Raw genomic sequence first — 21,536 nt, forward strand, 5'->3', positions numbered from 1 at the left:
GCCCTGTACACTGAGGATAAGCAGGACTCTGTAAACTGAGAACAAGCAGGGCTCTGTACACTGAGGACAAGCAAGGCTCTGTACACTGAGGACAAGCAGGGCCCTGTACACTGAGGACAAGCAGGGCACTGTACACTGAGAACAAGCAGGACTCTGTACACTAAGGATAAGCAGGACTCTGTACACTAAGGATAAGCAGGGCTCTGTGAACTGAGGACAAGCAGGGCTCTGTGCACTGAGGACAAGCAGGGCTCTGTACACTGAGGACAAGCAGGGCTCTGTACATTGAGGACAAGCAGGGCTCTGTACACTGAGGACAAGCAGGGCTCTGTACACTGAGGACAAGCAGCGTTCTGTACACTGAGGACAAGCAGGTCTCTGGGCACTGAGGACAAGCAGGTCTCTGGGCACTGAGGACAAGCAGGTCTCTGGGCACTGAGGACAAGCAGGGCTCTGTACACCGACGACAAGCAGGGCTCTGTACACTGACGACAAGCAGGGCTCTGTACACCGACGACAAGCAGGGCTCTGTACACCGAGGACAAGCAGGGCTCTGTACACTGAGGACAAGCAGGGCTCTGTACACTAAGGACAAGCAGAGCTCTGTACACTGAGGACAAGCAGGGCTCTGTGCATTGAGGACAAGCAGGGCTCTGTGCACTGAGGACAAGCAGGGCTCTGTACACTGAGGACAAGCAGGGCCCTGTACACTGAGGACAAGCAGGGCTCTGTACACTGAGGACAAGCAGGACTCTGTACACTGAGGACAAGCAGGGCTCTGTGCACTGAGGACAAGCAGGGCTCTGTATACTGAGGACAAGCAGGGTTCTGTACACCGAGGACAAGCAGCGTTCTGTACACCGAGGACAAGCAGGTCTCTGGGCACTGAGGACAAGCCTGTCTCTGGGCACTGAGGACAAGCAGGTCTCTGGGCACTGAGGACAAGCAGGTCTCTGGGCACTGAGGGCAAGCGGAGCTCTGTACACTGAGGGCAAGCGGGGCTCTGTACACTGAGGACAAGCGGGCTTCTGTACACTGAGGCCAAGCGGGGTTCTGTACACTGAGGCCAAGCGGGGCTCTGTACACTGAGGACAAGCAGGGCTCTGTACACTGAGGACAAGCAGGGCTCTGTACACTGAGGACAAGCAGGGCCCTGTACACTGAGGACAAGCAGGGCTCTGTACACCGAGGACAAGCAGGGCTCTGTACACTGAGGACAAGCAGGGCGCTGTACATTGAGGACAAGCAGGGCTCTGTACAGACAGGACAAGCAGGGCTCTGTACACTGAGGACAAGCAGGGCTCTGCACACTGAGGACAAGCAGGGCTCTGTACACTGAGGACAAGCAGGGCTCTGTACACTGACGACAAGCAGGGCTCTGTACACTGACGACAAGCAAGGCTCTGTACACTGAGGACAAGCAGGGCTCTGTACACTGTCGACAAGCAGGGAACTGTACACTGACGATAAGCAGGGCTCTGTACACTGACGACAAGCAGGGCTCTGTACACTGACGACAAGCAGGGCTCTGTACACTGACGACATGCAGGGCTCTGTACACTGAGGAGAAGCAGGGCTCTGTATACTGAGGACAAGCAGGGTTCTGTACACCGGGGACAAGCAGCGTTCTGTACACTGAGGACAAGCAGGTCTCTGGGCACTGAGGACAAGCAGGTCTCTGGGCACTGAGAACAAGCAGGTCTCTGGACACTGAGGACAAGCAGTTCTCTGGGCACTGAGGGCAAGCGGAGCTCTGTACACTGAGGACAAACGGGGCTCTGTACACTGAGGACAAGCGGGGTTCTGTACACTGAGGCCAAGCGAGGCTCTGTACACTGAGGACAAGTGGGGCTCTGTACACTGAGTACAAGCAGAGCTCTGTACACTGAGGACAAGCAGGGCTCTGTACACTGAGGACAAGCAGGGCTCTGTACACTGAGGACAAGCGGGGCTCTGTACACTGAGGACAAGCGGGGCTCTGTACACTAAGGACAAGCAGAGTTCTGTACACTCAGGACAAGCAGGGCTCTGTACACTGAGGACAAGCAGGGCTCTGTGCATTGAGGACAAGCAGGGCTCTGTGCACTGAGGACAAGCAGGGCTCTGTACACTGAGGACAAGCAGGGCCCTGTACACTGAGGACAAGCAGGGCTCTGTACACTGAGGACAAGCAGCACTCTGTACACTGAGGACAAGCAGGGCTCTGTGCACTGAGGACAAGCAGGGCTCTGTGCACTGAGGACAAACAGGGCTCTGTGCACTGAGGACAAGCAGGGCTCTGTACACTGAGGAAAAGCAGGTCTCTGGGAACTGAGGACAAGCAGGTCTCTGAGCACTGAGGACAAGCAGGTCTCTGGGCACTGAGGACAAGCAGGGCTCTGTACACTGAGGACAAGCAGGGCCTTGTACACTGAGGACAAGCAGGGCTCTGTACACTGAGGACAAGCAGGGCTCTGTACACTGAGGACAAGCAGGGCTCTGTACACTGAGGACAAGCAGGGCCCTGTACACTGAGGACAAGCAGGACTCTGTAAACTGAGGACAAGCAGGGCTCTGTACACTGAGGACAAGCAAGGCTCTGTACACTGAGGACAAGCAGGGCCCTGTACACTGAGGACAAGCAGGGCACTGTACACTGAGAACAAGCAGGACTCTGTACACTAAGGATAAGCAGGGCTCTGTGAACTGAGGACAAGCAGGGCTCTGTGCACTGAGGGCAAGCAGGGCTCTGTACACTGAGGACAAGCAGGGCTCTGTACATTGAGGACAAGCAGGGCTCTGTACACTGAGGACAAGCAGGGCTCTGTGCACTGAGGACAAGCAGGGCTCTGTGCACTGAGGACAAGCAGGGCTCTGTACACTGAGGACAAGCAGGGCTCTGTACACTGACGACATGCAGGGCTCTGTACACTGAGGACAAGCAGGGCTCTGTATACTGAGGACAAGCAGGGTTCTGTACACCGGGGACAAGCAGCGTTCTGTACACTGAGGACAAGCAGGTCTCTGGGCACTGAGGACAAGCAGGTCTCTGGGCACTGAGAACAAGCAGGTCTCTGGACACTGAGGACAAGCAGTTCTCTGGGCACTGAGGGCAAGCGGAGCTCTGTACACTGAGGACAAACGGGGCTCTGTACACTGAGGACAAGCGGGGTTCTGTACACTGAGGCCAAGCGAGGCTCTGTACACTGAGGACAAGTGGGGCTCTGTACACTGAGTACAAGCAGAGCTCTGTACACTGAGGACAAGCAGGGCTCTGTACACTGAGGACAAGCAGGGCTCTGTACACTGAGGACAAGCGGGGCTCTGTACACTGAGGACAAGCGGGGCTCTGTACACTAAGGACAAGCAGAGTTCTGTACACTCAGGACAAGCAGGGCTCTGTACACTGAGGACAAGCAGGGCTCTGTGCATTGAGGACAAGCAGGGCTCTGTGCACTGAGGACAAGCAGGGCTCTGTACACTGAGGACAAGCAGGGCCCTGTACACTGAGGACAAGCAGGGCTCTGTACACTGAGGACAAGCAGCACTCTGTACACTGAGGACAAGCAGGGCTCTGTGCACTGAGGACAAGCAGGGCTCTGTGCACTGAGGACAAACAGGGCTCTGTGCACTGAGGACAAGCAGGGCTCTGTACACTGAGGAAAAGCAGGTCTCTGGGAACTGAGGACAAGCAGGTCTCTGAGCACTGAGGACAAGCAGGTCTCTGGGCACTGAGGACAAGCAGGGCTCTGTACACTGAGGACAAGCAGGGCCTTGTACACTGAGGACAAGCAGGGCTCTGTACACTGAGGACAAGCAGGGCTCTGTACACTGAGGACAAGCAGGGCTCTGTACACTGAGGACAAGCAGGGCCCTGTACACTGAGGACAAGCAGGACTCTGTAAACTGAGGACAAGCAGGGCTCTGTACACTGAGGACAAGCAAGGCTCTGTACACTGAGGACAAGCAGGGCCCTGTACACTGAGGACAAGCAGGGCACTGTACACTGAGAACAAGCAGGACTCTGTACACTAAGGATAAGCAGGGCTCTGTGAACTGAGGACAAGCAGGGCTCTGTGCACTGAGGGCAAGCAGGGCTCTGTACACTGAGGACAAGCAGGGCTCTGTGCACTGAGGACAAGCAGGGCTCTGTGCACTGAGGACAAGCAGGGCTCTGTACACTGAGGACAAGCAGGGCTCTGTACACTGAGGACAAGCAGGGCTCTGTACACTGAGGACAAGCAGGGCTCTGTACACTGAGGACAACCTACTTGAACTGCCTTCACTTCCTGTATTTGGTCTCCTCACAGATACACACAGGCAATAGGTGCAGGGACAGCATTTTTTCACCCAAAAATACACCATTTTTTTAATCAGTGTATATTACAAATATACATATAATAGTATTATCTACATAATATCAAAGGTTTTTGTTAACAACAGGTACACTTTTAGGTCCTAATCCCAGAATAAAGGATGGATTGTGAGAGTTTCAGAAATACTTCTCCATAAATATGATAGAGATTTTGGGTGAACAAGTTCTGGCCTCTCCTAACTATCACATATATTAAAAGACCAGCTAGGAGCTGCACTAGGGTTTTATGAACACTGTCTTTTACTTTATTATGATGGGAGATATGTTGCATGCTGGACACCAACGCCACCAAAGAGATCTCATTGACCCAAATGGGGTCCATCAGGTTTACCGTATGGTGTTAGGCGTTTTACTAGACAAAATTCCACAATGCGCTGCTCTATTTTGATGGAACCTTCGCTGGAGCCTCCAGCCTAAGGAACATGTGTACCAACGATTTCCAAGTGAATACAATAAACATATTGTTCCATCTATGCCAGTGTTCTCCAACCAGTGGGTGTCCAGTTATACCAAAACTCCCAAAGTGATGATTATTCTTGCAACAGCTGGAGAGCCACAAGGTTGGAGAACATTGTGCTAAAGCATGTGTGATAGCCTGGGGGATGTATGGTATGGGGAGCATAGCTGTGCTGTAATTAAAGGGTGTTTGTTAGCACTTGCTATTCCTGACGCCAGGTTGAGGGCTCCTCAGTAACGCTTGTCCTACCGCCACCCTTCCCAAGAGCGATAGGGAGGTATAAAATAATAGATTGTCCACAACCGTAGAGTTTTCTGAAACAGGATTCACTTTTACTGAAGAATTTTGGCAAGCTTCAATAACAGAACAGTCTCTAAGCATAACAACGGCTTTCCTTGGAGATTGACAAAGGTTGGGACTTTAGCATTTAGAGTCTTTTAGTACTGTGCGTTGTTCCACTGCATTTAGGGGTTTAGTTGCGGTCCAGTAGTAACGCTAGCATTAGCGGGGATTTAGATTTGAACTCACGGTTTTGGTTCAGCTGAGGCTGGCCGGTTTTTCAGGCCTAGCGTGTCTTTGAAAGTTGCGTAGAACCGCCCTGTTAGTCCGGCATCCACAAGAGCAGCAACCCAAGAGAGCGATAATTGGACGCAGCTCCCTTATATGGGCAGGGGCTGGACTAGTGCTAATCGGTCCATACTGATGTCAATCACCATTACAAAGACTTGTGGGTAACACATGATCCAAGGACCTCCAAAGGTCCTCCAACATACCATAGAGGTTATTAGCATGGTCACATGACCGAAGGTCCTTCGTCGCTAAACAAGGTAAGCACTATACATTATATTAAATATACATTATTACTAAATATATACATGTATTAACATTAGAGAATTAGACTTGAGGGCTATCCCACCTGAGGAACCCTACCTGAACGTAGTTACTCTGACTTTGGGGACCTCTGCACTAGGTACGGAATGCAAAACGGTACCGGGACACCACACATGCTATCTGTGGGAAAACTTTCTTGAGAACCAAAAAATATTGCACTTGTAGTACATTATCACACTTTACTCTTATGGGTGTGAAGGTTTCATCTTTTACTTCCTCATTGATCCAAGAGAGAAGTAGTTTTTGAATGTTGTCTATATCTTGGTTGCAAAAAAAAAAAATTCTGTTCCTTGAACATGTAAAAAGAGCATGAAGTAATGACAGAAGAGCATGACATATATAGTGACTGCCTTGCAGGCGACACAGCACATTGTGGTTTCATGTGAGGAAGTGTCTCAGAGGCACCGTCTGTTGTTCTCAGGCTCACTCTTAAGATGCTTTAAAAGGAGCTACGGCGCAGAATGGCTGACTTACTGAAGAAGAAGCCAGATGTCTCTACACCAAGACACGAAATGGGAGACATCTACAGAGAGGTGTCCACAGCAAGGCAAGCCTTGAGGGACAGCTACCAGAACCTGCAGAATGTTGCTGACTATTGTGAGAAGAACTACATGGAGGTAGGTGGACAACGGAAAACCATTGTCTCCAGTGTCAAAACCAAAGTTGGCTGGGGGGGGGGGATTTATATTTTTGTAAATCTAGACAAAAATTAACAGCACTTCCAAGACGTACGTGTAGAGTGTAGAGATGTGGTGCATGTCTCCGAATCCCAATGGTAGAACATTGAAGTGATAAAAAAATATATAGAGCAGTGGTCTCAGACTGTGGCCCTCCAGATGTTGCAAAACTTCAACCCCCAGCATGCCCGAACAGTCGTTGGCTGTCCGGGCATGCTGGGACTTGAAGTTTTGCAACATCTAGAGGGCCAGTTTGAAACCACTAATGTAGAGGAACAGCACTTCAATATTGGATGCAATCTTCTTTATTCAATGTTTCCCTAGATACCAGACCTTTATTAAGCATGATAAAGGCCCGGTATCTGGCCAAAACGTTGCTTGAATTAAGATTGCATGCAGTAAAGTGCAGCCTGCCCCTATGTGTTGTTCGTTACCTGGAAGAACCTATGGGATCTTCTGTCAAGTTTGAGTTCCAGTTTTGCTACTGTTGGTGTCTGGGACAGGGCGAATGACCGATTATTCACAGACTCAACTTATACTTCAAATTTCAAGAAGAATACCATGGGCTACTATTTAACCAGTCCATTATGTACAGGGGGGGGGGGGGAGGAAATTTAACTTGCACGATAGTAAATTGTGTATCCAAAAACTTACATCTGCTGCTCCAGTCTATGCCATAATAAAATAATGTGGGAGGAAAAAATTGTCACAAAATTATATGTGTCCCAAATATTTGTTATGTGACAAAGAACACTATATAGATGACGTATATATTTCCATTCAGTACTATCCGTGCTTCGTAGATTTAGGTTTTAGTCCTCTTTGGTATTAGGAAGCTTTTTCCCCATATGCAGAATCCTCACTCCAGTTTCTAGTTAGTTTTAATCCTAAAAATTAGGTTTCGCCCTTGCTCCATATTTGTAGTAAATGTGTCAATGTAAAAAGGTCCATATGAGCTCCGCATATAGCAAATGCTCAGGAAAAGGAAAGATTTGGGGGAATATAGATAAATATGGTATTAGATGTACTAATCCGGCATCTCGTCTTCATTCTGTGCAACATTATTGTAGTAAAGGTCAATAATCCCTAGGTTTAGCATACCCTCCATATACTGTTAAGACAGCAATTAGATGTGACAGCTACTAACACAGTATTAACGTGTCAACTCCATTATCTGCTTTTACTAGGGCCTGAACCGCTAACCTTGTGTAGTCACCCTTCATTGTGTAAATGTCTATACTACTATTGGTGTGAGGTTGATCATTGTGTATACCATTTGTGATACCCTTACCGATCTAAAATGAGGGGTTCAATTTGCTCTCATGTGTGGTTCCCCTTAAAATACAATCGTGGACCAATATAATTCCAGCGGGTCGAGTTAACTTAATACTTATTCACATACAGTGGCACAGTAACTTTGATGGTTACAGTTCTTACATGAGGCATAAAAGATTAGTGAAAAAGAAGAACAAGTCCAGCGCAGTACTTGATGCAGAAGGTGCGGTTTATTCAATATTGCACATAGAACACAAGACGAACATGGCAGTGACGCGTTTCTGCCGGAGCATTGCCATAGAATGAGATTTGCCATAGAATGAGATGGTCCGCCTCCATCACATCCTATTGGCTCACACTTGTCACGTGACATATTTAAACGTGACGCATTGACGAGCACAGCAGCCTCAGTTTGGCTATCACAGGGAGAGGATCTCCTCTCCCTGAGATAGCTGAAGCTGCACGGAGCTCTCATGGCCTCTGTGGCCCGACAGAAGCTCATACAGCTGGCTCATATACATTTACTCTATTATTACATGTACTGTTGATCCACAGCGCTATCGGGATCCCTATGCCCGATGGCGCTGTCATCAGTGTGCGTCCCCGCGAGCACCCCACGCCCGCAGCTCTACTCCCCGTCCCCCGTTAACGCTCAGGGAGCGATCCACAGCGCTATCAGGATCCCTATGCCCGATGGCGCTGTCATCAGTGTGCCTCCCCGCGAGCGCCCCACGCCCGCAGCTCTACTCCCCTTCCCCCGTTAACGCTCAGGTAGCGGGGAACAGAAAGTAGAGCATCGGGCGCAGGTAAAGTAGTACTGTGCATGCGCAGCACTACGCAAATAACTTTACCTCCGCCCGATGCTCTACTTTCTGTTCCCCGCTCCCTGAGCGTTAACATTGGAATGGGGAGTAGAGCTACGGGGGATGGGGAGTAGAGCAGCGGGGGACGGGGAGTAGAGCTGCGGTCGTGGGGCGCTCGCGGGGAGGCACGCTGATGACAGCGCCATTGGATTGGGCATAGGGATCCCGATAGCGCTGTGGATCGCTCCCTGAGCGTTAACGGGGGACGGGGAGTAGAGCTACGGGGGACGGGGAGTAGAGCTGCGGGCGTGGGGCGCTCACGGGGACGCACACTGATGACAGCGCCATCGGGCATAGGGATCAACAGTACATGTAATAATAGAGTAAATGTATATGAGGCAGCCGTATGAGCTGCGTAAATGTGTGAGCTTCTGTCGGGCCACAGAGGCCATGAGAGCTCCGTGCAGCTTCAGCTATCTCAGGGAGAGGAGATCCTCTCCCTGTGATAGCCAAACTGAGACTGCTGTACGCGTCGATGCGTGACGTTTAAATATGTCATGTGACAAGTGTGAGCCAATAGGATGTGATGGAGGCGGACCATCTCATTCTATGGCAAATCTCATTCTATGGCAATGCACCGGCGGCACCCGGCCTTACTCATACCAGTACTGTGCTGGACTTGCTCTTCTTTTTCATTCTATAAAAGGTGAAGTCTGCACCTGTCCGTGTCGCAGCTGGTCCACGTCGGGTGAGCTGACCCACACTGCTTCTCAATAGAGATTAGTGGCCACATTTACAATAGATTGCACTATTATGTGGCTTTTCTAGAAATACAACACTATTTAACAGTATGGAATCGGTTTCAGATCCCTGTTCTCTCCACAGGAGTTTTTCCAAGGACTGTGTTACTTCACACAGGTCCAAATGCATCTCTCACTTTCCACTCTCTATCTGGGTATTTCTCTCTTTCAGACCCTGTTTTAGGCATGGCAGGGGAGCTCCTGTCATGTTGACATCTTTTCCTCAGCGGCTATAGCCACATTAAATGGCATGATTATGTGCCAGTTTTAGAAATACAACAATATTGAACAGTATGAAATCTGTTTAAAGGGGTTATCCAGGAAAAAACTTTTTTTTATATATCAACTGGCTCCAGAAAGTTAAACAGATTTGTTGCTTCTGAAGTTAAGGTTGTTCTTTTCTGTCTAAGTGCTCTCTGATGACACGTGTCTCTGGAACCGCCCAGTTTAGAAGCAAATCCCCATAGCAAACCTCTTCTAAACTGGGCGGTTCCCGAGACACGTGTCATCAGAGAGCACTTAGACAGATAAGAACAACCTTAACTTCAGAAGCTCATAAGTACTGAAAGGATTAAGATTTTTTAATAGAAGTAATTTACAAATCTGTTTAACTTTCTGGAGCCAGTTGATATATAAAAAAAAAAAGTTTTTTCCTGGATAATCCCTTTAAGGTCCCTGTTACTTTACACAGGTGCACACACATCACTTACTTTCCACCATCTATCTGGCTATTTTAATCTCTTCTGTGTTACGCATGGCAGGAGAACTCTTGCTATGTTGACATTTTCTCCTGCTTGTTAATGTAGTGCCAGTTAGTAGACTACAGTCACTTTGTGAATCCACGACTTGTATTTGCATCGGTCTGGCTATGGGTCTGTTCATATGCAAAGCCTCAGCGGGTGTGGAATCCTCTGTGCCTCTAAAGTGGTCTTGGTAAGTGGTATCTGATTGCCAAACATTAATTGCCAAGCACCGGGGTTACAGGCGGGTGGGGGCGACTTGGCACTGGAGATGGTTCAGCGTGGCAGTTGCAGGGGCTTGGAGAAGGCACAGCCTGTTTCTCGTCAAATGACACTTCTTCCTGCCTCTCTCTTAATTCTGGTGTTCCTAAGGTGTTTATATACAGATGAATACAGAAAAATATAGTATATAGTGACCCATATACAAACAAAACATGTAGGTATAAAAACAGAATAGAAACATTGTGTTTGACCTAGATAAATGAGTTTAGATCATTTCACTCATATAGTCCCATAGGACTTACAGAATTTAGCTGTATTATCCCTATGGCTGACTGTTAAAGCAAATGAGTCTCTTGCTCTAACCCTGCCACCAATAAGATTCTCTCTAACTCAACAAATTTCGAACCTGCAGGACTTACGGCAATGGCATTCTTATATGTCGGTGATACATTTCTTAGTTTTTTAATGGATAAAAGTGGTACTATATTTTTTAAAACACATTTCTCTTGGTTGTACCCACGTAGTAATACCCACAAGGGCAGATGATAATGTAAACTATGTAGGTACTCTTGCACGTGATAATTTGGTTTACGTAGATTTTGTTGCCCCCTGAGACTCCAATATTGTGTTGCCCAATAGCCCCCCACTGGACAGAGGTGTCAGCAGAGAGCACTGTGGTCAGACAGAAAAAATCAAGAAGAAAAGAACTTCCTGTGGAGCATACAGCAGCTGATAAGCACTGGAAGGATTAAGATTTTTTTTTAAATAGCAGTAATTTACAAATCCGTTAAACTTGCTGGCACCAGGTAATAAAAAAAAACAAAAAACATTTCCACCAGAGTACCCCTTTAACAGGAAACCCAATGGATAATGCGGCTTAAAGGGGTGCTCCGCCCCTAGCATCTTCTCCCCTATCCAAAGGATAGGGGATAAGGTGTCAGATCGCTGGGGTCCCGCTGCTGGGGACCCTCGGGATCTCCACTGCGGCACCGCGCTATCATTACTGCACAGAGCAAACTCGCTCTGTGCGTAATGACCAGCGATACAGGGGCAGGAGCATCGTGACGTCACCGCTCCGCCCCCTTGTGGCGTCACAGCCCGCCCCCTCAATACAAGTCTATAGGAGGGGGCGTGGCGGCCTTCACGCCCCCTCCCATAGACTTGCATTAGGGGGGCGGGCCGTGATGTCATGAGGGGCGGAGTCGTGACATCACGATGCTCCGGCCCCTGTATCGCCGGTCATTACGCACAGAGCGAGTTTGCTCTGTGCAGTGATGATAGCGGGGTGCCGCAGTGGTGATCCCGGGGATCCCCAGCAGCGGGACCCCAGCGATCTGACATCTTATCCCCTATCCTTTGGATAGGGGATAAGATGTCTAGGGGCAGAGTACCCCTTTAATGTCATAGGTCCTATGGGACTAATTAAGGGCAAATATCTAAACTCATTCTTCTAGGTAACATGCTATGTTTCTATTCAATTCATGTTATGTTTTTATAAGTATATGTTATTGTTTTTGCTGTATGTGAGAGTCTCTGTATGTTTTTCACCATCACTTGTAAATAAGCACCTTAGGAACAACGGGATGAAGAGAAGCAGGAAGAAGCGTCATTTGACACGAAACAGACTGTCCCCTCGTCCAAGCCCCTGTACCTGCCATGCTGCACCTCCCGGCTTACTAGCTGAATATGTTCATCTACTTTGCATCTATGGATTTGCAATAAAGTACAGACTTAGACATACAGCAGCGGGGGTGTACAGAAAAGAGTCCTCCTTTCTGTACACCCCCGCTGCTGTATGTGAGTAAGGAAAATAAAGAAGTCTGCAGTACCGGTGAGTGCGATATCTTCTCTTCTGTTTGCTGTATTCTATGGACTTGCCAGATATTATATCAGCACCACTCTACACTTCAGGATCAGGATACTATACCGGTGGAGGGAAGTGTTGAGGAGCACCTGAGTAGAGCAGTGCCAGACCACATCTCACCTGTTGTTAAAACTATACATGCTATGACCTTTCTGTTCTCTGGTTCTACTGTCTACTGACCCGTTCCCGTCGTTTCACAATGCTGTAAAGTGTTATGACTTCAAAACTGTTTTATGGTGTCTCCCTCTACTGGTGCAAAAGGCAACTATATGCAAAGAATGCATTTCCTGCAACAGAGAACATACAGCTCATTCTCTTTACATGTCTCTTATAATCTGCAAGAGAACTAGAAAAAGTCTTCATTTTATTTGCCAATTCCCCACACGCAAAATAAAATTCCATTGAGAAAATATAAGTTTTACATTTAGTGTGTGGAGTCCCGGTACCGTATTATACACGTTACCTGTGTAGAGGTCCCCATAGCCAGAGTCCCTAGGACGTCAGGGTCCCTCTGTTGTAGATCCCCCCTTGTCACCTCACATTTAGTCTATAACTATATAGCAGTTCTATTCAATATTAATATAAGTATAAGGATATATATGTATATATTTAGTTATCTACCTGTTCGGAGAGTAGCAGGACCTGCGGGTCACGTGAATAGGTTGAAACTCTATGGTTTTGCTATAGGACCTTAGGAGGTTCCGGTGACGTGTTCACCCACAATGCAATGTAACGGTGAGTGACAGTTGTTATGGACCAATCCAAAACGGCTGGCCCCTGCCCATATAAGGGACCCGCGCCATCTTGATCCCTCTCTTGGGTTGCTGATTCTGGATGAGGTAGGACCTCCGCAGCTTACAAGACAATTTACTAGGCCAAAGCCTCTAACCTAGCGGATAGACTAAGCAATTCCCCGCTACTCATCGCAAGATCACTGGACCTCAATATTCGCCTAAATCCAGCGGATCTCTGCTATACAATTCTTCAAAAGCTAAATTGGGCTTATCTGATCCCAACCAACTGTCAATCGCTGCTCACGCTATATGTAAAGAGACTCTGTTATCTGGACTGTTACTACTGTTACATGCACAGAAACTCCTCAGTAAAAGTTCCTGCAAGTTTTCAGTTAACAGCGGTTGTGGACAATCCTTTATTTCTGCATCACCTATTGCTCTCGGGAAGGGTGGCAATAGGCCTATCAAGAAACACAGCATTTAACCCTCACCCTGGCGTCACGAGTGACAAGGGTTAACAGCGCCCTTAACTATCCTGCACAACGACACCCTAAACACCCTGCACTCCCACAAGACAGTATCCTCTCATCCACAAGTGCAGATACAAAGAGGGTAGCTGATCTCTTCTAGATCAGTGGTCTTCAACTTGCGGACCTCCAGATGTTGCAAAACTACAACTCCCACCATGCCCGGACAGCCGTTGGCTGTCCGGGCATGCTGGGAGTTGTAGTTTTTCAACATCTGGAGGTCTGCAGGTTGAAGACCACTGTTCTAGATGATGGATAGAGATCTGGACTGTATAAAGAAAAGAGCCTATTCACCTGCGGCTGGCAGCAGAAATAGGACAATGAAGCTTAGCACTCCCCAGCTCACTTCAATCTCATCCTCTTTTGGAAAATGTTCATATTTTTAGTAGAACTATTAAGAAACACAAACCTTACATTGCTTTCCTCCATACTTTTTCTTCTAGGCTCCTGACAAGCGTAAAGCCCTGGAAAGCACCATGTCCCTAGTCACACAGACACTGGCCAGTGTGGCTTGTCAAGTAGGGGTGGCTGCCCGCCATGTGTCAGATTTGTTGGAGGTACAAAGCCTGATGCTGCAGAAGGAGGAAGTAAGAGTCCGGTATGTCTCTCAGGTCAGTCACCAAAAAGAACTAAAGAATCTGAGAATCAGGAATTATGGTTGTGGTTTCCCAGTACCGCATTCTATACGGTACTTATTTATGTATCGGTCCCCATAGCCAGAGTCCCTAGGACATAGGGATCTCTGTCAGCCAGTCTACCCCTAGTCGCCTCTATTCTAGTTTATAATCAGTAATTTATTCATAGGTTAATGTAAATAGAATAATATGTGTAAATAAAGGGTCAATTACTTGTTTCCATTAGCGTTGCAGGACCTGCGGGTCATGTGACTAGGTGAACTCTATGGTATTAGGCTTAAGGACCTTTGGAGACCCTGTGACGTAAACAATCCCATCACACCATGTAATGGTGAATGGCGGACGTTCGGACCAATCAGATTTGCCACGCCCCCTGCCCATATAAGGGAGCGGCGCCCATATTTCTCTCTTTTACCTCGTGGGCTGTCATGAGAGAAGGATCTGCGCAGCAATTATCGCAGTGAGATAGGCCTGAGCCTTGCGGCAACGGCTGAACAATTTAATTATTGAGTGTATCACTTCCCAAACACTCTGCAGCATCACCGGACCTAATAACTCCCCTAAATCCGGAAGGATCTGCAAATCTCTTCCTAAATTCAGAGACTGTATGTCTAGCTCAAGGTCCGCAACTACTGCCAGTCGCTAAGCAACCTAAAGACTGTTTGTATGAGACTGTTACTGTGCCGTGGATATTGCAAGCACTTCAGTAAAAGTTATTCAAGTTCAAGTTCAAATCTCCTTGTGGACATTCAGTTATTTTATGCACCTATCGTTACTGGGAAGGGCGGCGATAGGCCGGAACATTGATTCAGCATACCAGCCCTCAACCTGGCGTCACGAACTCTAGGGTTAACATTAACCCCTTATATACCTATACCATACCACCACTACCATACACCCCCCCCCCCCCCCAAGGGCTACCACATGGAAATATATCTTTATATACTATTGCATACACTGATCAGCCACAGTAGTTTGTGGTCTGAGGCCTGAACCCTGGGGTTTGCACAAAGGAAGTCCTTGCCGCTAAGTACACTATGGTGTAAGTGTCTGAATGCTGGTGTTCATCACTTGAGCCAGACACATGTGGAAACTGGAAAAAAAAAAGTAGGCATCTTTACTTGCAAAAATCCTCTGTGCACATGAATACAAAAATAAAGACTCCTTACAGCACAGGATAGAGTAAGTTTACACAGTCTTTGGTTTCAGTGTATAAGGTTTGGGCACAATGGGGGAGATTTATTAAAACCTCGGAAAAGTTGCTGAGTTGCCCATAGCAACTGGATTGCTTCTTTCATCTTTCAGAGGCCTTTTCAATTGAAAACTATAGGAAACACACCAATTGGGCTCTAGATATCATAAAATCAAGTCAATTTTACTCATGCCAATGCAAATAATATAAAGTGAGTTAACAATAATTCACAAAAAATTCACAAAGTGCCAAATTAAAGGGAAAGGGATAGGGTAACTGGTGATAACCTACACTGAGAGCCCTACCTATCTAGGTAAGAGACTCCTATTTCTACGTGTTGATGGGGGTAGGAAAAAAACAACAAAGATGGCTACTGGTAGATGATTAGTAGACCTTTCTTTCCAACGCGTTTCACCCATTAATATTTGGGGTTCATCAGGGATAAGAGGAAACCACAACCATTTACAAACAGATGGCGATGATCAAGATATAAGATTATACAAAAATGATGGTAGTAGGAGAAGAAGAACAGGAACCGGGTATCAGTGCAATCCACCATTCAGAGGTAATCCATCAGTCAAAGGCAAGGTACCATTTACAGTATAGTAAAATTTATTCAGCCACCTGGCTGAATAAATTGTACTATACTGTAAATGGTACATTCAGCCTATTTATCTATGCTGTGTACCAGACGGTACTGTCCTATGAGGAGCTCTTCCTCTTTGTCTCTTGATTCACAAAAGAAGTTTTCTTATGTATTTCACAGGAGGCCTTTTCAAAAATGAAAGGAGTGATCTGATTGGTGAACTTTTCCTCTCAACAGGTTTTGATAAATCTCCCCCAATATCCTTTAGTAGCTTTGTTGGTAGAAGTAATGTAAGGTCTCTAATAACCCTGAGAGCACTTGAGGTTTAGAGAAGGGATATACACAGTCCAGTTAAGGTTAATTCTACTAAAAGGGGTCATCACAGCTTGACACACTGTGGTGCACATGCAGTAGACTTTACTCACCATTAGAGGAGTTACAATTACAATTTGCAGGGCGTAAGGTGAAAAAGGTTGTGGCTTGTAAGACATGTGGCACTTACTCTGGCCAGAAGCCCACAAAGAGTCAAGTGATAACAGAAGAGCACTTGTACAGATTCTCTTCTGGTTTGGAACTCTATGCCCTCTTAGGGTGCGTTCACACTGAGTAATTCAAGAGGAATTTACTCGAGTAATTCCTCTTGAATTCTCCTCTCCAAATTAATTCACATCTCCTCTGCCCATTGACTTTAATGTTTTCTCTGCTGTTCTGTTCACACTGCGAAAATTCTGCTAGCGGAATTCCGACGCTGAATTCCTTTCCGCTTGAAGAAAGAACATGCTCATTCTTCAACCGAAAGCAGAATCCAATAGAAGTCAATGGTAAAAACAAAATTCTGCCGGACATCGTTTTCTAGCGGAATTCAAGCGAAATTCAAGCGGAATTCGAGCGGAATTCAGAAAAGTAGATTAAATAGCCTCCTCCCTCATTCCTCTTCATTTTTGCATGAATTATGCTCAAATTCCGATTGAATTCCGCTTGAAATCCGCTCAAATTCCGTGTGAATTCCTCCTACTGGACAGAATGACAGAAGGCAACAATTTCCTGACCTAAATTATTCCTTGTGAATTCCTCTTGAATTCCTCAGTGTGAACGCACTCTTTCAGTAGGAACACAAATGTAGAAGAAATAGATACCCCTTCAAAGTGGACTGGAGACAGTTCCTGGGTATACACCTCCTAAATACAACACAGTGTCATGGTCCACAGTGGCTGACCGAGAGCTGACTCAACTGCCACGCCCAGGGCCGGCATTATGGGGGGGCAAACAGGGCAATTGCCAGGGCCCCCATCCTCCAGAGGGCCCCCTGCAGCTTCCCTGACACACATGGATCGCGCAGAGTGAATCCGCAGCAGCCTGCAGCATATGGAAGTGCACCTCGCTGCAGCTGATTACTGCTAACAGCAAAAGTGTACAGTAAAAGAATGCAGTATGTGCAGTCGGTGATCTGAGCCTTTAAGAACCCCCCCCCTCCCCTTCTCCCGGTCCCTCTCCTCACCCGGGATGCTTCTTTGGGGTACAGCTGAGCAGTCGAGACGAGGAGGACGGGAGGTAGTGTACAGCACTATGAAGCTCACACCCCTGCCTCCACAGCTGCTGACTCGTTTTCAACTGCGCACAACTTATTTAAAAAATAAATGTAGGTGTATTTGTATGTTAATGTCTTGTGAATGTGTGAAATGTGCAGATTGTGTATGAGTGACTTGTATACTGTATGTGTATACACATCTATAATGTGTTTAGGGATGTGTGACTATTTATAGGGGTATATTTAGGTTTATTGTATATTGAATTTATTAAATTGTAATTTTTTTAGTATTTTAAATGTTGAGGTATTAAAGAAGTTGCTCGGTACCTCTGCATGGAAAGATGTTGCTGTGTGCCATGCAGCACGGCTACCAAGAATACTACCAAATTACAATGCTGATCTTACGTGATTACTCCAGAAATATCCTCAGTAAATGTAAATGCCACTCATGGTAACATTTACACTACCCCATTTGAGCAGGGCATCAGCTGTATAATATTTCAGACACCTGCAGGTGTCGTTGTTATTCCCACAATGCATCTTCTTTTGATAAATTTCTAACCATTACCACCTGCTTAGTGCTATATGTGTGTCCAATCCCGCACACTCCCTGCAACATGTGTGTTTAATCTTGCTCGCTCCTGCTAACATTTATGCCAATAACCCCTTTTATACTGTCCACCAGCTTTTCCAGGCTCCTGAATGGCACACCTGCTTAGTACAGCAACCACATGGCCACCATTGCAGGGATTATATCATGATTTCTTAATTTTTCCTGTGCATAAAGGGATCCAGCTATAAGAAGATTTTCCCTTCAGGAGCATGAAAAAGCTAGATCAGATATTTTCACCTATCATTTCTATTCTCCTGAATGGCATATCTGCTTATGGGTAGGGTCATAATGAATGGATCCGCAGCGTATTTTATGCTGCAAATTCGCTGATGATGGACCCTACAGCGTTCCTCCAGCTGTGCCTGCTCGTAGAAGCAATCCGCCGCTACAAGCAGACACACCGCGATCTGCGAGTCGCCGTGTGCATGCGCAGGATACTTGCACACATTGCGGCTGCATATTGGCCTAGCTCAGAGAGCAGGGGGAGCGGCCGCGGTGTGTGCAAGTAGCGGCGGATTGCTTCTACGAGCAGGCACAGCTGGAGGCACGCTGTAGGGTCCATCATCAGCGAATTTGCAGCATAAAATAAAAGTCTGTATGTAGTGGCGGATTGCTTCTACCAGCAGGCACAGCTCAAAGCCCACTGTAGAGTTCATCATCTGTGAATTCACAGCTGCGGATCCATTCCGTGTGACCCTACACTATACCTGGATCCGTTTATGCACAGGCAAACTTAAGAAATGATATAATAATTCTTTCAAAGGCGGCCATGTGGTTGCTGTACTAAGTAGATGTGCCATTCATGAGCCTCAAAAAGCTAGGTAAGACAGCTCCTGTTTCTGAAATCTGCACCGCTATAGAAATGTCACTGCAGTAGTAAATGGTCTGGTTGGTGGACAATTGGGCACTGTATATATAAATGATTTTGGTACAATATTTAAGCATTTGACGTCATGATCCTCAGGCCCCTGTATCGCCCGTAATCAGGCACAGAACGAAGTTCGTTCCATGCACAAGATGACAGGGGGTGCTGAAGGAGAGATCGCGGGGGTTCCCAGAGGGGGGACCCCGTGATTAGACATCTTATCCCCCTATCCTTTGATAAGATGTCTAGGGGCGGAGTACCCCTAGTAGGGGAAGCAAAGTGATAAATCGGACTAATGCTTTATATGTTCAGTTACTAGATATCCATGCCGAAAAAGTTTCCCGCCAGAAGATTGGAAAGTTGACAACAGCCAAGAAATTCCAGCACACTCAGAAAATCCAAAGTGGACAGGACAGACCTTTGGGCTCTTATACCAGAATGCCCATTAACTTCACTTCTCTTGATAACACTGGTCATGGGATCCTGGTAAGACTTCTACTGTTCTACAAACCATTGGGGTAGAGGAGGCAGAAATTAAATGAGAATGTGCGTCACATTGCATCAGAAACTATTTTTGGCTTCTGAAGGCAACTTTCAGTTACCAAGGGGATTGCAATGATGACTCTAATTTCATATGGACATTTCACGTTCAGTTTTATAGAAGGGATAAACTAGGCAATTGACCAGGGCCCCAATTGTATAGGGGGCCTAACAAGGTTAGAATACCTTAAAAGCAACATAGGTCCCTTTATAACCTTAGACCATTAGGGATTTCGAACATACAAAATGGCGACAAGTATGGTTGAGAAGGTATATACTGCTTGCCAACCTGGACCTTGTCTCGACCCCTTGTATAGATTTAGAGCCTTGTGCATACCGTTCACTTGGTCTCCAGCTTGTACCATGGGCTCTGCTATGCAAATGATGGAAAATTTACATATGCCATATAATGTATATCCATTCATACAGAGACACACTTTTTGCCCGATAGACACAAGTGCAGTTTAGTAAAAAATAAAAAATCAGTTTTCACAAAATGATCTAAACTGTGTAAGAAAACACTACTTCCCTCTATCATTGGCAGCCTCATTGATATTACAGTAGTGTCAGCTGTACAGAGTGGCACCATGCAGACCTCAGGGCAGGAGCACTGAGCAATAACGAAAAGGAGAAGTGGTGATATAAAAAGACAAAAGTGTGAAACAAGCTTTTTCCCAGCACTGATACTTAGACAAAGATCTTGAAGACAGCAAGAAAGAGACATCCAGGGATCCTTTTCATAAATGGAGCCTAGAAAAAAGGGCATATCTTAAAAGGTCCAAGAAGGTGATCACTCGAAGAGCACTATTATAGGGGTGCACAATTTATAAATCAATAGTAATCTATATGCCACACACCAAACATTGTTTAGCACTGGTTTAAGGGACATAACAAGGAGATCATAGTGGTGACTTGACCTCTAAATTCCCCAGATCACAATCTGATCGAGCATCTTTAGGATGTGCTGGAAATACATTCATGGAGGCCGCACCTCACAATTTATAGGATCTACTGCTAATGTCTTGGTTATGATAGGACATCTTCAGAGTTCTTATGGAGTCCATGCCAGATCTGTTTTGGTGGTATGAGGGCGGCTTACACAATATAAGGCAATGGGTACATTGTGAAAATTCCTGCCTTGGGCTTGTCCCACCTAGTATTCACTTTATGCACTGTACTGTATAAATTCAGAATAATATGTCTGCTGTGTGCATTAACATAATTTATGCCAGAACATGTCCTCATTCTGATTTGAAGCAGGTTCTGCTGACAAGAGGATCTAGAAAACCTAGAATCAAATAACATGATGAAAAAAAATCACACAACTTGTAATGAGGAAAAACACAGGCGAAAAGAAAAACTGCACAAAAAACGCATATACTAATACACACTATTTTGGAGAAAAAAAACTCCACAAAAACTGGATAGTGGAAGACAAAAAAAAAAAATCATCTCTGAAGGAAGCCTCGGGCTACATGTGTTTGGGTCCAAGAGCTTCAGGTTACACCTTTTGGCTTAAGGGATAAGGATGCTTTATGAGGAGGAGAGGTAGAAAGGAACCCTTAAATACCGGCGCTGTGACTCTTGATCATGAAGAAAAGAACGTCCAGGTTGAAGTAAAAGATCCTGTGCAGGATCATTTATTAAACAAACATAAAATAAAACAATAAGAATAGTAGATTACGCATTTCGAGAGGAACCTTCCCTTCCTCAGATCTGATCTGAGGAAGGGAGGGTTCTCCTCATCATATGCATAGGATGACCTGGGTCTTTCCTGCAACCCACTGGCTTGTCAGTGAGTCATCACTGAGGGTACCCCACTATATAGGGGATACACTCCTATTATTTCTACCTTGAGGTGAGCGGCCATCTATAAGCCCTATGGGGACATCCCCCATTCCCCGCACCTCCCACGTATATCCTGGGGTAATACACGAGGCACCGCTTGTCGGTCACTTTCCTTTTTTCTATTTCTCTAAAGGATGCTGTATGGACTTATACATATTAATAATGATCAGATGGTCATTTATTTTATGTTTCCAATATCATAGGATTCTGACTTACAGCTATCTAAAACCGGAACTATGTCCCGCAAGATAAGTGTGAAAACCATGAGCCAGACACTGGGGTAAGTAGAGTATGGAGACATCAGTTGTCTGAGCCTTAGAGAGATTCCAGTGTACATCATGTATTATATTGTAGTAATAGTAACATATTGATACTGAGCAGGGGT

General features: G+C 46.3%; 2 protein-coding genes across 3 annotated transcripts in view; one reads left to right on the forward strand and one right to left on the reverse strand.

Annotated features, from left to right (window-relative positions):
- The window catches only part of GNGT2 (G protein subunit gamma transducin 2), a 32,668-nt gene extending 19,885 nt beyond the window's left edge, over positions 1-12,783 (reverse strand). The window contains exon 1 of the mRNA XM_056548260.1: positions 12,705-12,783. The gene's annotated coding sequence lies outside the window, so the exon portion shown is untranslated. The remainder of the gene's footprint in view (positions 1-12,704) is intronic.
- Positions 6,157-21,536, forward strand: part of LOC130296576 (ABI gene family member 3-like) — a 64,110-nt gene continuing 48,730 nt past the window's right edge. Inside the window, exons 1-4 of one of the 2 annotated variants that reach the window (XM_056548254.1) lie at positions 6,157-6,319; positions 13,788-13,955; positions 19,076-19,249; positions 21,355-21,431. In XM_056548254.1, the coding sequence (XP_056404229.1) occupies positions 6,164-6,319; positions 13,788-13,955; positions 19,076-19,249; positions 21,355-21,431 (575 nt within the window). In that variant the 5' untranslated portion in view covers positions 6,157-6,163. Of the gene's footprint in view, positions 6,320-10,068; positions 10,191-13,787; positions 13,956-19,075; positions 19,250-21,354; positions 21,432-21,536 lie in introns of those variants that run through there. The other variant, XM_056548255.1, reaches the window with a different exon arrangement.

Source organism: Hyla sarda, chromosome 12 (genome assembly GCF_029499605.1).
Source record: "Hyla sarda isolate aHylSar1 chromosome 12, aHylSar1.hap1, whole genome shotgun sequence".
Classification (NCBI taxonomy): Eukaryota; Metazoa; Chordata; class Amphibia; order Anura; family Hylidae; genus Hyla; species Hyla sarda.